Source organism: Centrocercus urophasianus, unplaced genomic scaffold, assembly GCF_019232065.1.
Source record: "Centrocercus urophasianus isolate 14NV4802_14NV808 unplaced genomic scaffold, USGS_Curo_1.0 seq_16, whole genome shotgun sequence".
Taxonomy (NCBI): domain Eukaryota; kingdom Metazoa; phylum Chordata; class Aves; order Galliformes; family Phasianidae; genus Centrocercus; species Centrocercus urophasianus.
Genome location: NW_024884711.1, coordinates 32,440,259 through 32,455,212, shown reverse-complemented (window position 1 = coordinate 32,455,212; position 14,954 = coordinate 32,440,259). Strand labels below are relative to the sequence as shown.

At 40.0% G+C, this 14,954-nt stretch overlaps 1 protein-coding gene across 1 annotated transcript in view; it reads left to right on the top strand.

Annotated features, from left to right (window-relative positions):
- MKX (mohawk homeobox) overlaps nucleotides 1-10,663 on the top strand; it is a 40,211-nt gene extending 29,548 nt beyond the window's left edge. The window contains exons 5-6 of the mRNA XM_042817369.1: nucleotides 9,814-9,847; nucleotides 10,301-10,663. Coding sequence (XP_042673303.1) covers nucleotides 9,814-9,847; nucleotides 10,301-10,487 — 221 coding nt within the window. The 3' untranslated portion in view covers nucleotides 10,488-10,663. The remainder of the gene's footprint in view (nucleotides 1-9,813; nucleotides 9,848-10,300) is intronic.
- Nucleotides 10,664-14,954: the final 4,291 nt, after the last annotated feature.

Here is a 14,954-nt window from a genome sequence, read left to right as displayed (position 1 = left end):
TGGGAATGGAGCCAACATTCTTGAAGAATGATTTAGTGGCCAATAAACATCTGCAGAGTCTGTAGGACTGTCAGAAGCAGTAACGTTGAAAGTAAAGATCCTATCAGTAGCAATTCCCCTGTCCTGACAAGGCATTCAGTGCAAATATTTGTTCAGTCATCTTTGCTCACATGCCTGTTATCACAGACGGTTTCACATGTTTTGCCAAAAGAGCAATTCCGCCTTCCTCCACAAAGCTGTTCATATCCAAGGCCTTTGCTATGTTAAATGCTGGCCTACTACTGTTTCAGGACCTCCCACACATGCTCCTTTGGAGTGCAGGAGCCTCATCTGTCTTACGCAGACTCTGCTGTGAATGGCTCTTACAACTTTCAATTAGCAAGCATCTGCAGCACTAAAGTTTTGCGGTTCCTTGAGGATTCAAGCACAGTCTTGGTGATTTGTTGTGCTGCACCAATCTCCATGATAGCCAGGGCAGTCTATCAGCTCTTCTAAGAAAAGTTCTCCTGCTGAGTAATTGAAATTGCACTGCACTAAGACTCAAACCATTTGTAAATGCAAGATGATGCTTGGAGAAGAAGGAGCTGTTTCTGCTTCTTCAAAAGCTCTTGGCAAATTGGTACAGCTTCCTGAATAATTCTGGTCATGCAATTCTTCTGCTCCAAGAACCTTCCCCCTTTTGCCTGCTTTGCTGCACTGTCCCAATGAATAGGAGAACTGGAAACACAGCCCTTCTTGAGATGCTTCCCAGTTTACTAGAATCTCTGAGGGCCTGTTCAGAAGGTGTCTGGGAATGTTTAGGTTTGGGAAGAAATACTGTAATGGAAATAATAACAGTGTGAGTTGTGGTGGGCAGGAGCACAAATGCCGCAGTAGCTTCACAAGGGAAAAGCAAAGGCAGCAGAACTAGAAACTTAACTAAAAATTTGTATTCAAACAGTAAAATGTTTTTTGTGCAATTGGAGATGAAATTAATCCATGGGAAACTGTTCCCCCTGCAGTTCACTCAGTGCATTTTCTGCTATCTATTCTAAGTAAGGTCAGGGTGTGTGTGACTGTTTTCTTTGTAGGTTCCTATAATTCCTCCATGTGCAAAATAAAGGGGCTTCCATCATATCTCCAACTAGAGGAGGAAAGAGAGACTTTACTGACTAACATGAGATAGCCCAGTTTGGAAAGGGCATCAAATCCTAGCTTGGATTCTCACCAGGTGCTCATTGCCCCTTCTATACTGGTAAAGCCAAAAGTGAATGCAGCTGAGCTTCTCTGAGGAGAAGGTAATTAATGATGGGCTGTTCAGCACTCTGACACATTCCATCGGGTCCTTGACAAAACTGAATGAAGTTGTTTTCATCACGTCTGTAGGATCTCACAGACGGGAACTGTGGCACTGTACCACTCTGATATTGGCTTACTTTTGAATACCTAAGACATCATGGATTCTCATGTATTCATGTCTCTTCATGCGCTCAAAGCATAGCTCATGTTCACCCTATTTGCACCTGCAAGTGCTCAGCACTGCTGAAGATGAAGACCCAGGCTTGGGTCAGAATCCAGAGACTGACAAGGTATGTGAACATATATGAAAAGGCTTGTTGGAACAGCTTTTCTGGCCCCACACATAACCTTGTGGCACAAGCTGAGGGACTGTCAGTTGTCATCATGATTTGCTAGGTGGTGGTAAGACTGACGATCTGCTTGTGTTCCCTCCTGCAATGGTCTTGCAGCAGCTGCACAGTAATGCTGAGGTTGTGGGGGAAAGGTCTTACCTCCTATCCTGGTTCTGGCCCCAGGCAGCTCCGTCCTGCATCTCTGGGGAGGTGGCAAACACAGCAAGTGCCACATGCAGCTGTACCATTATATCTTACAGTATGCTTGGTGGGAAGGCAGACTGCCTGGAATTCTCATCTTTATTCCCACATGGTATAGAAGCAGGTACAGATACAGATGTGTATCTGAGTATCTGAATATTTCCTTATAGACATAAATATATATTTTTAAAATTTCATGTGCAGTCCATTGATCTGTAGAATCTTTTGTGCAGTATTTGTCTGGAGTTACTATGAACCCCTTTCACAGCCTACAACCGACCTTCCATTTGTTTGACTGTTGGACACATATATGTGCCTATGTACCTCGTTACAAAATACTTGAATTTCTGTAGCTGTGATCACACGGTGGACTTGGTTTGAGCTGGAACTTTGGTACCTGGGTTTTAGTATTTGGTTGGACATCAGTGTTGTGTGCATCCCATTGCGGACACACAATACCCCATGCTTTGGCTGGAAGTAGCTGGGCTGAAAAAGATCATACTTATCTGTTTCTGTCTTACAGGCAAGTGAAAGAAACAGTGAATTTCCTCTAACTTACAGACTTACCCTTTCTTTACTCAGTACTGCTGGCTAAACACATTCTGGAAATCAGTTCTGGCATTCCTGCAGAAGTTCTTCCACTTGCCTGAAAATACAGCACCTTGTAATTTAAATTGCCTTTGTGCAGTCCATGCCATGTCTGAGCCTGCTTGGCAGCCCGGGGGGCAGGAGAGGAGCTGGCTCCTGGAGTCGTATCAAGCAGAGCTGTGGGAGACGGGGGACGCATTTCTCTGAATTGTGCAGGAGACTTCTGAAAATATCCTCTGTGCATGCATTTATATCATAACCTCACACTGCATATGTAGGGTCTGCTCCCAAACCCACAGCCAACTAGCATAACAAAATCAGATTTTACTGCTGTAGTGTCAGCCTAGGGTTGAAATATGGCTTTGAAACCCTGCCTTTCACCCCACATTTTTAATGAAAAACAATCGGGCTGGAGTGTAATAGTGCTTACCCTGGCTGCATTTGACTTTAGCTTTTTACTTTTAAAGCCTTATTTTAGGCTTTAAGAGCTTCCAATTAAACTTTTTAGATCCAGAGTAAAAGCTTGAACGTGCCTGCCTGCACAACACTGAAATTCCTGGGTGGGAAAAGGATATTTTTCTATTAAAATTAAAAAAAAAATGAATACTGTGGTTCATTTTCTCCCTCCATACTCCTTTCTCTTCTTTTTCATAGCAAATTCTCATCTGCCATTTTCTTACTTCCTTTTTTAACATCTCCCATAGCCATTCCTTTATTTCTTTTTTCCCCCTTCCCTTTCTCCTCTTTCCTTTATTTCACCCTCCCCCTTCTCTGCTGCCTAACCTGTTTCTTGATGTTAACCCACAATGGTTTGCAGTAGGAGGGCTGAATACTTCATCCTTCCAGTCAGCATAGCACATGCTGTAAATCCCTTTCCAAATAACACCAAAAAAAAGAAACCTAAGTCAGATATTTGTTTATCCATTATGAAATGCACACAGGAGACTATCGCCAGGGTATTCAACAACATTACACGATTAATTACATGCCAACTCAATGAGGAAAGATTTGATTCAGTCAGTTTTGCAGCAAACCTGAAAAGAACATAATACTATATAACCTTTAGTTCGTTAACAATTCGCTTCTAATGCCACAAGGCACTGACTCCTATTATAAGCTCTACTAAAGCCTGGCTGAAAAAACAAATTCACACAGTGCCCTGAATCTCAGCAAAGAGAACACACTGTCAGTAGCCATGGGAAATACAGAGCTGGCCATGACAGCCTGAACAATGAATTGATTTACACCAGGTTTGTGTCCAGTTTGCTAACTAATAAATTCTTACATGCAGGTGCATAGCCCAAGACTGTAAGACCATTTGGACCAAGCCTTCTATTATGTGGTGCTTTCTGTGCACTTATTAATGTAAATGTTAATGTAGATCTGCAAACTTAATTCTATTTTATGGTTTATAAAATACACCTATCCCAGTCTCTGTGGGCACGTACGCTCATTTCATAAAGATCACATGTATTAAAATATAACTAGATGTCTACTCCCTCTTCAGCAGTCTCCAGACTGCACAGGGAAAAGTCTTCAGCTTCCTAGGTACTCAGGAAAAAAAACTTGAGCAAACCAGTCCCTTGGTGTTCAATCTCAGATCTGATGTTCTGGCACAAGAAGAAAATTTCAGAGAAGGCTTTCCCTGAAACACTTTGGTCTGGGGCATGAGGGCAAAGGGAGATTTCCAACACTGGCAAGAACCAACCTATGGGTCTTAATAGAAGAAGTCAGACCAGGGCTAGAGGTGTTCCTGAAAGACCCCTAGAGAACATAGGAAAGTACGTAACAGTCGCTGTGAACAGAACTTCACAGAATCATAGAATCATAGAATCATCGATATGGGTTGGAAGGGACCCCAAAGACCATCTAGATACAGCACCTCTGCCATGGGCAGGATTCCCACCCAGCAGCTCAGGCTGCCAAGTGCTCCATGCAACCCAGCCTTGAATGCTTCCAGGGATCAGACATCCACAGCTTCTCTGGGCAACCTGTGCCAGTGCCTCATCACCTTCTGTTGTCATGGTGCATCTTGCTTATCTGAAAGGATGATGACTGATGTGGTCAGGCATTATATTTGGTGTGTGAAGCCAAAAAAGTGAGGTGTCATGATCGTGGGGGTGACCGTTACAGGCTGCTCCAGAACCTCCTCCTAGAAGAAGGCACTAGCAGTGATAAATGAAAGCTTTGCTGAAAAGGAAATTTCTCTAGAGCCTAGGCCTAGAGCTTACCCAATAAAAGGGCATAGTAATAAATCCTTGTCATGGTAATAAATCCTTGTTACTTTTCCCTCCTTTGCACTGCTGAGCAATCTGTATTAAGCCAGTTTCCCTCTCAGAGGTGAAAGAATGCTAGTGATACTGTGTGATCCATGGTTTACTTTGGGGTGTTTTTGGAGAAAAGGAGCTGGATCAATGTAGAAGAGTAGGGGAGTATTAGCTCCAGTTGACCCAATTTTATTCTTGGAAAAACAGAGATCTGAAAGTCATATATGCCCTGAAATTGTGGTTTGGAAAATACTAGATACTCAAGGGACAGTGTGTGTGTGTTTTGTGTGTGACCTACAGAAATACCTCATCTCACCACTAATTTACTCACACATGTAAACTTCGTTTTTCATTCAGCTGCCCCATTTATTTCCTGTTCCTCCTCTTTTTCTTCCTCTTGCTTGTTTTGAAAATGCTGGTCAACACATGTTAAGCAAGAGTCTCCAAAACCAACAAAAGAAAGTTCAGGAAAGGCAGAGAGAGAAACAGCTGAATAACACTGCCAACTTTAAAATGAAGATAAGTTATACAGGACCTTTTATTGAACCAACAAATATTTTATAGTATTCACCATTTGGGGCCAGCAGTTCTTTTTTTTCCCCCCGTTTTGAGCTAGAATAGGTGGTGTGTAATTCATGAGGAATCTGAACATGTTCAAGTAGCTTCAAATAATATCACAGCCATGTGGAACCAGCTTACAGCACCTTGATTTCCATGTCCATTTTTTTTCCACTGTACAATATTCAGTGCCCTTTTCTCTCTGTCTCATTCTCTCATTCACACATTCTTTCCCCTTTTGCTTTCCAGCCGTCTTTGCTTTGTCAGTGTTACCTGATAACACAAAGCAGGGTTTGTGCCAGTTGTTGCAGTTTGGCTTGAACAGTGTAGAAGTAACACCAAGTGTGGGAGCAACGTGGATGCTTCTTGGTCCTATGTAAGCAGTCAGTCTTTCCTTCGCTATTCCCTGCAGGGCCTTTGGCTGAAGTCATTTCATTACCACACACATGCAGTGTTCTTAGATCAAAATTCCTATTTCAAAGGGATAAAATGTAATTGAAATTAGCATTAGTTAGCACACCCCTAATGGCATCCAAGTATATGAAAGTTATGAGTCTGGACTCAGAGAACTGTGAGGGTCTGAATTGTTCTGAAATAGTTGAATGTGCTGCAACACCACGCAGCCAGGGAGCTTTTTTATGTGCTAAATTGGAGTAGACCTGTGCTGCAGCATTTATACACTGGGTTTCTTCTCTAATACTGGAAATGGTGTTTAAAAGGGCACTGTGTACGTATTTATATATGTATGTATCTTCTGGTTAATTATTTGAATATCACTTTGACAACAGTCAAATGTAGTGGCAGTGCTCTGGAGGAAAGTGGATTACAGTTCAGTTTGTGGATACATTGCTTTCAAGAACACTGGGTTTTATTTGCTTTGGGTGAGCCTTTCTGATAGCAGAAGAACAAAAGATAATGTTTTAACTATAGGAGAAAACCTGGAAAAGTCTGCTCTGAAATGCTTTTGACATAAATGGTCAAAGCATTGCCTAGCCATGTTGTCTTTGGGCTTCTGAGACTCATTTCCACCTCTGCTAAAATGGGACTGCAAGCAACCTTGCAAGAGAGCTGTCAGGATCAGCCAGTGAATATTTATGAAGAAATTTCATGGTGAAAAAGAAATATAAATGTATGCTACTTGTATTATTAATAATTATGTGAGTCCTGAAAAATGCCATACTGTATCACAAAGCTGGTATTGTCCAGTGTCTACACTCTTGGCACTGAGTGCTATGGTAAACTGTATACTGAAAACTTATACTACTGGAAAGGTATACAAGATTCCATTTGTGAATGATTTATAGTGACTTCCTACTATAAACAAGAGGGAACAAATATCCTACATCGCTGGTTTCTTTGGGTGGATGGTGAGAGAAGAATGAGACATTCCTGGCCAGGCAAAAGCTGATTCTCTGGATGCTTGCAATGGGAGCAAAATGAAGCACCAGTAAGGGAGATCATTTATGACAGTCTCCACTCCAATTATATGTGATTGCGTTTCCATTTTCACAGTGCTTTAAACTTTCCAATTGTAGAGCAGGTAACAAATTTATTTAAGCAAATGCAGGACTTCTAACAAAAATAAGACTTTTCTAGTGTTTAATGTTAAGGATCTCAAGATCTGCTGAGAGCCTACCAACATCCTTTCCCACATTGCTTTCTGAGACAGAACAAATTACTCTTATCATTAGCTAATAGATCTGGCTTTCCCTTAATCAATACGTGATTGAGCACAACTGTAGTTTGTTTAGGAAGCACTCTGGATTAAAGATTTTCACAGTGATTGGGGAAGGCAGCTATGGTGCATCTTTTCAACCCTGTATAATAGAACAAACACTTTATATACCTGGAATGCTGTTCTTCGGTTACATTCATTCACTAGTCTCACCATTCTTCTTATACAGTTAAAATAGACCGCAATAGTTTTGCATGTATGTAAAGTGTCAAAGTTGTATTTGTCAAAAGCTTAAGTTAGTAACTGAAATAGAGCAGACAGGTTGCAAAAGATGAAGACTAAGCTAATGGGCAAGATTCACATAATTTTTTTAAATTCAGTAAGATTTTTTCTTCTACCTTCCCTCTCTTGTCAGTAAAAGCCAGACATTTCCAGACTACAGTTCTGCCAGGCTAAGCTAATCCTTCTTTATCAGTTTGGTCACTATGGCTTGACCTTCAAGATCTCAAGGAAGACCTGGAAGCGTGGGCAAAGCTCCTTCCCCTCAGAAGGCAAAGGAACAGGGGACCAACGTTTCTTGCAGAACTGGTTGTTTGCCTTTCTCATAATGATTCTCCTCATCCAAAGATGGTGATCATACTAATTTCCTTCACTAAGGTCTATTCAGACAGATGTGAGCTCTTTGGATGCAGTGGCAGTGCAAAGAAGATATGCTGTCATGGGTTTGGTATAGCAGAAAAGGATTTTTGGCAAGAAACAGTGCACTGAAATGATGGATTGTCAGACTTCTTTGTACTAACATGCTTTTACAGCAGCTATTAGCAAGAGCTTTGCAAATTATCAATTATGTTTTTATTGTAACCCAGTTTCATATTTCTCTGCCATAAATTATTTGTTTAAAAAATATAAAATCTGAATGGAATAAAAAAAGATCTCCAGTAAAATTAATGAATGGACAACTCTTTGGTCCTGTGTTGTGTTTTTTAGCTTTACTGCTGCTTTTTTATACCTTGGGCAAGTTGCTTTCTTTTAGAGCTGGCTAAACACCACTAAAAAATATTTGCAAATACTCCTTCAAATAAATGCTGGAATTGGAATGTGTGTCACCATTCACACCTACTTTCCTCAGAAGTTTGTACAAGCAATTTTTTTGTTCATAGGAAATATTTTCCAACAGCAAAAGAAACTGACAGATGCATGAGAGAGGTGTATTTATATCCAGGTTTGCTCTGGCAGCAGTGTTCTGTTACTTGCCATTTCCATTTCTATACCTACTGACCTATTCAGTCCTAAAGCTCTTTAACACTGTCTCTATTTAAAAAAAAACAGCAAGCGCTAAATGAAGCAGGGCTGAAAAATGGTTTGTAGCCCAGTACATTATGAAGAAGGAAACTTTTGGTGTCATTCAGTACATTTCAGCAAATCACAGATATGCATGTACTTTTATCCTCAGTTTCTCTTTTCTGCCTAGATTGAACTCCCCCCCCCCATGCAATGATGTAGGAGGTCAAGAGACACTGACTTAAAATATGCTTAAGATATGTTTTGGGGCAATATATAAACCCAGGACTCATTCATTTGTGGACATTTATAAAGCTGTTTTGCAAAAGCATGAAGTTTTGTTAAATCAAACAGCTTGGCAAACATCTGACCAGTGAAATTACAGATGGTCTGCCTGCATTTTTTCTGGTGAGCCTGTGGTCTTTGCTGCTCACCTGCAAGCACTAGGGAATGTGGCTGTGCCAAGGTATTGGGTTTGTTGGCTGCAAGAGCAGACTGGCCACCCTTTGGTGGCGGGTAAAGCCATTTGTAAGCATGGTGCTAGCAAGGGATGCAGTGTGCTTTGGGACCTATTCACCTGGAAGTTCTGTTTAAAGAAAAGATCAGCTTTTAATTAATAATCTGGTTGAAATCTAGCTGTAGGGTATACTACCAGTTGGGAATCTTGCTTCATTACTCTACAAGATTTAGGACTTATTTTGGTCATGTAGCCACTAGAGCTCATGCAGAAACACTTTCTTTTGTTTGACTCATTCTCCATAGGTATTGCGGTTAGGCATCAGCTTCTCGTTCCCCTATAATGTGTTTCTGTGTTAGGATAGGAAGCCCACTGACTAACACATACAGATTTCTGCCTGGCAAATATTTCTGGCTTCTCTGCAATGCGAGGACTTAATGAATGAACAAATGTGACCCTTGATGGGAAAGTGTAGCTTACTCCTGTGATGCAATTTCACCTCTGAAGGCTGTTAGCCACGTGTGCTTGTTCCTTGTGTCCTGCTCAGCCTGCCTTTGGGACTGAGGTGCAGCCTAGGCAAGGGTCGCCTTTAAAACACACACATCATCTGTGTATGGGTGAAAGTCCTATTTTTAGTGCATACAAGAAGGCATTCACTAAAGGGAAATGAAACTGGGTTTTATTTTTAGTTTTTGTAATTCCTTATGTCCTTGGGATTTATGTACGGAAAAACTCCATCACCCAGCAGAATGTAGGTGAACCTCCAGGATCAGCATTATTCTCACTATTGCCAATAAAACTTAAACACAGGGCCACTCCAGGGTGCACTGGGCAGAGTTTGGCACTGGTCTTGTCAGGGTGGTGCTGGAGAGGCTCAGCAAACTCTGCCTCAGCACACCCTGTTCTTACACAGTTGTGGCACAGGAGCCTCTCCATGGCTGAAATTTCTCCACATTGGGTTTTTTTGATTTATGTCTGCTTCAAGCTCAGAATGGGTTTCTCCAGAGAGACACTTGAGTGAAGTTGACCCTTCATATGTGTCCAAACAAAGGGCTTTTTTTGTGTCAATTTTGGAATTAGTCTGGAGTCATTTTTCTATGTGCCAATTTCATGAATTTGTTTGTTTAAAAACTGCGGAAAGAAAATAGATGTAATTTTTTTAAAATTATTTTTCAGAAACTCTGGAGAACGGACCAAATAAGTGTGAAAGGTGAGTAAGGGAATGTGCTATTTCCCCATATGCTTATTTTTACAACTTTCCTGACATTGCGTAGCCACTATGTAGAATCATAGAATCATGGAACGGTTTGGGTTGGAAGAGACCTTTAAGATCATCCAGTTCCAACCCCCTGCTATAGGCAGGGACACCTCCCTCTAGACCAGGTTGCTCAAAGCCTCATCCAGCCTGGCCTCCAATGCTTCCAGGGAGGGGGCATCCATAAGCCCTCTGGGCAACCTGTTCCAGTGTCTCACCACGTAAAGAATTTCTTCCTAATATCTAGTCTAAATCTGCCTTATTCCAGTTTAAAGCCATTTCCCCTTGTCATGTCATTACATGCCCTTATAAAAAGTCCTTCTCCAGCTTTCCTATAGGCTCCTTTCAGCTACTGGAAGGCTGCTATGTAAGCTATGTATGTAACTGTTTGTTATTGCTTGAATCTAGCGCAGTTAACAGAAAAGGAACCAGCAAAGACGAAACATACTGGAAGGAGATCAACGCAGCCATGGCCCTAACAAACCTCGCCCAAGGGAAGGACAAACTGCAGGGAACTACCAGCTGCATCATCCAGAAATCCTCACATATATCAGAAGTAAAGACTGTTAAAGTGCCATTAGTCCAGCAGTTTTAAAGAGATGAGTTCCTTTTTTCTTGTCAAGCGGACGTTTTCCTCACAGGATTGGTTTTCAGCAAAATCAGATTCGCAGATATGAGGCAGATGTGGAAAATAGGTCCCCTTTTACAGTACAGTCAGTTTGAAAAACAGTGTTCCTACAGATTCTGACGTTTTCATTGTATTAAATGAAATGTTTGATTGCTTCTTTGAAAGGCATGTAAATTATAAAAAAAACCTGTTTTTATCAAAACATTAACTTATTTTATGTTAATCAAAGTGCGCATAAGGTGTTTGCATTGCTATTACAGTAAGTGCCTTGCTTTCAAAAAATAAGCTATAACGTGGGCATAGTACAACAGTATTATGCCTCAAAATGACAATGCCATAATGCTTAAACTTTGTGTATTATTCCAAGTGGGCTTAAGCAGCCTAGGGCTAAACACATTACTGCTGGAGGCCCTGGAGAATTGTGCATAATAGACTTGACCGAATTGACAAGTCTTAATAAAATTGTTACATCATTTTTTCTCTTTTTTAATCAACAGTGTTATAAAAATTGTACAGTATGTTTTGTCAAAGTGACAATGAGATTGTTATGCATGTTTCTTACCTGTATATGCAGTATATTAAAAAACCAAAATCATTCCTTTGAAAAGTGCAATACTCTAGAACACACACATTTAGGAAATAAGTTAATTGTTCAGATTATTTTGAACTTACACATACGCTCCCGACATGTTGCTTGTTCAAGATTTCTAGTTGAGAAGGTTCTAGCCAGACTAGCTGTAAAGTCCATTTTCTATTGTTCTAAAGCTTCGCTAGTGACTTACGGAAGTTTTTATATAAGTAAACAAAATGGAACTCTTCTTGTACAAAACTGAATCTGTAGTGCCATTTATTATTTACAGTGGAGCTCAAAACTGTTTCCATGCTGAAAATTATTACTTCAATGTGTTTTAAATGTTTTTTATTTTATAGGTACTGCATAGATGAGGACAGTTGACAGTTCACATTTTAGTGAGAAAAAGCTGTAGTATAAACTATCAAAGCCCACAGTAGTAACACAAATGGGACTTGAAACATTGAAAAATCCCATCATTTGATGTCGGAGGGTTTTAAATAGATACTAAAATGTATTAAATGTCACATTCTATACTTGACTGCTGTTGAGCATAATAACTAGCATAAAGCCCAGTTTATTTTAAGGGTTTTCTAGGGTGTACAAGTTATTCTTAAATCATATAACAATAGTCTAATGAGGTTTACAGTGCTTGAATGGAATGTACATGAAAGCAATTTACAGTGGCAAAGCCAAATACAATTTATACTGAATCAGTTACAGAAAACTGGAAAAGAACTGATTGTTGCTAGGAATTGGATTTTTTTCTTCCTGTGGTTATCCTGTCAGGTTTTTTCCTATTTATCCCTCACCCCTTTCCTCTTTCATGAGCCATCAGTGAACAAGATAAGACTTCAGTCCTGCTTCCACTGAGTTTAATGGCCAAATTCCCACTTCACTGGAAGCAGTACTGTGCTAATGATTAAACTTACTTGCAAGTATAGGCTGTTCCAGTTGCACTAAAATAGTCAAGACACATTGCAAATATCAGCCTTGGTGCGACTTCTTAGGAAACTTCTTGATGTAACATAACATGTTGTTGGGTTTATTTAGTGTACAATGAAAATGATTTGATATGAGAATATTTTGTACATATATATTTTTACTTTGTTTTCTAAATTGCTGATTAGCATTGACTTAAAGTGCCAAGCAAGAAATGTATGTTGTCATGACTGTATGAACAGTTGAAGTATATGTTTCACTGACTTGCATCATTATGTGTCTAAGATTCCGTGACATTAATTTTTTATACTTTACTGGATTTTGACATAATAATGTGAGTTTATAACTAATAGCGGAGAGTTAATACTTCACTTTTGTTCATACTATTCTAAGTTATTCTGGTATTAAATATTTTATGAAAATAAATCGATGATTTTGACAAACTTTTCTGTTAGGAATATTCACAGTGTTTTTGTCTGCATAAATGACAACAACATTTGTCATGTAAAAATGGTACCTTTGGTGACTTCTCTGGAGCAAAAGTGGAGAAGACAAGCCATACTATAAACAACTTGTTCGTGGTTCTTTCTTTAAAATGATCAAAGCACAAAGAATAATCTGTAATACACATCAAGTGGATTTAAATTTAAGAAATACTTGGCATAATTTCTTGTTACCATTTCCTTTAATTTATTTTTTTTCTACTGCTGCTTTAGAGTTTTCTGAAAACACAAATTCTAATGAATTATGTGTGTGTCTTTTTTTAAATAACAAGAATCACAATCAGTGCTGAGCCAACAGCTAATGAAGACTCAATAATTATTTATGATATTGGAAAAACAAACATTATTACTATAGCTCTTCTTTGTTTCAACATATGTAACCATTTTAGTAAAATAAATAACTGCAAACAACATCTTGCTGGTTTGAATTAAATATTCATTTATCTCTCCTTAGTCATTTGCATTTCTGGTTTCCTTTTACAGGCAGGATTGCTCTATAATGGGATATAAGCATGAGACAGGCAAAGATAAACAGGAATATCTCATACAACAGCTACAATCACTAAGCTATAGTTCTCACTTTGTGGCCTCACGGTGAAGCAGCTCCATCAAGCAGAATGAGAGCAAGCCACAGGCCAACATACAGAGTATTCTGAAATCATCTGATTATTTGGTGTCTTGGATTTAAGTTCTAACTTGGGGTTTCTGTGAAGGACAGTACCTGGATTTGGACGCCCACACGTAGAGTGCATAAAGTAACCATTGCACTGTTGGGTTAGAAGATGTGGAAGAGTTAATAGCACCTCTGTACTGTGCAAAGAATGGTTTTGAGTTAGGTACAGATAAGGCACATGTGGGCTTAAACCTGTTTCTTCATCATCCCTTCTTTAAGCTAATTTTTCAGAATATGCCCTGGTGCTTTATCCACCTAAACTATCCACCAGTATAGATACACAACACCAAGCATGAGATGCTACTACAGAAAGCAGTCTTAATTTTAAAAATGGGTGGGATTACTGATAATTGTGAGCAGCCAGAAGTCACCAGTGCTTCACACCATATTCACAAATTCCCCGTTCAAAATGGCAGCTCTGGCAAAGCAAGTATCCTAGTGCTGACAAGAAGCAAGTTGCAGCAGCAGAGATTTTGCTGCCCCAGGTGCCCACTTGCTCTGTAGAAGGGAAGAGTACAGTCATCTCCTAGCACAGCCACCTTTCTCACATATATCACTATTTTTCCTGCTGTGAAATCTCAAATGTTTTGCAATAAAGTCTCTCAACTCAAGTCTCCCTTTCACTCAGTCCTTAGTGTGACTATGCTTTCCAAAAACTTGGCCTCCTACTTGAAGGAGAAGGGAGCCTGGACTGAGGATGTCAGACTCTCTAGTACTCCAGAAAGCTCTTAAGTTCAATTTGGTAGTCACAGTACTAGCTTTAATTATGGCAGATTGCAGTTTTATTCTTGTTTTATTTTGAACAATCTGTGAGACTCTTGGAGAATCAGAATGAACCTTAAAGGGAATCAGGTTCCTAATCTAACAAATCTAACCATTTCCAAAGACCTGCAGGCCAGATTTTGTTCACATAACTGCAGACTGTTGTTTGCCAGCTCTGAGCTATCTGTGTAAAAAAGTGTTCTAGTTCAGAAATTAGTAGCCACCTTAATATGGCAGCAAGCCTGTGCTGCTACACCAAGATCCTCAGCAGAGCACGGATTGGACTCAGGACAGTTTGAGTATGTCTGTATAACTTTTGGACCATTGCTTAGTCTATGCCTGCACTTGTCCACAGCAATGTCCTCAGATTTCTCTGGTCTCAGGTTAACATTTCAAAGAGGATAGCACTACTGCGCTGCATGGCTGAACTATTGTGTGTAGATGGACATGGCCAGATGGGAGCCACTTTGGTGAAATATCTACCTATATTAGCTACCTAAGGCAGGAAAGTGATGAAGCATGACGCAAAGGGCTGAACTGTCTGAGAGCACAGTTTTGACACTGCTGGAATGTGAGCTCATGTTGGATGAGCTGGTTTGCCAGGCACTGAGTGAGCTTGGTCTTCATTAGTAGCAGAACTGAGACCCAGCCCTGCAGCTTTCACAGTGCTGAGGCAGGGTTTAGGTTTGGGCCCCATCTTGAAACTCCTCTTGTTTAACAAGAAGGAAGGAGTCTGGCTCCCTTGTGACAAGAAAAAAAATTGGGAAAGATACATCAATGCCTAATGCAACAGAAAAAAAATCTCCAAACTCCTTAATGTTGCTGTTATGTCAGCTTGGGTTATTGGCAGTGGAAGTGGTTATTGGCAGCGGAAGTTAGACCTGGCTCAAGGCTAATATAACTCACGCACCTGACTTTTTAAAAGGAGCTGAGATCTGGTTTCTTTATGGATGGTTTTTTTTTTCATTTGTGGTGTTGGTCCC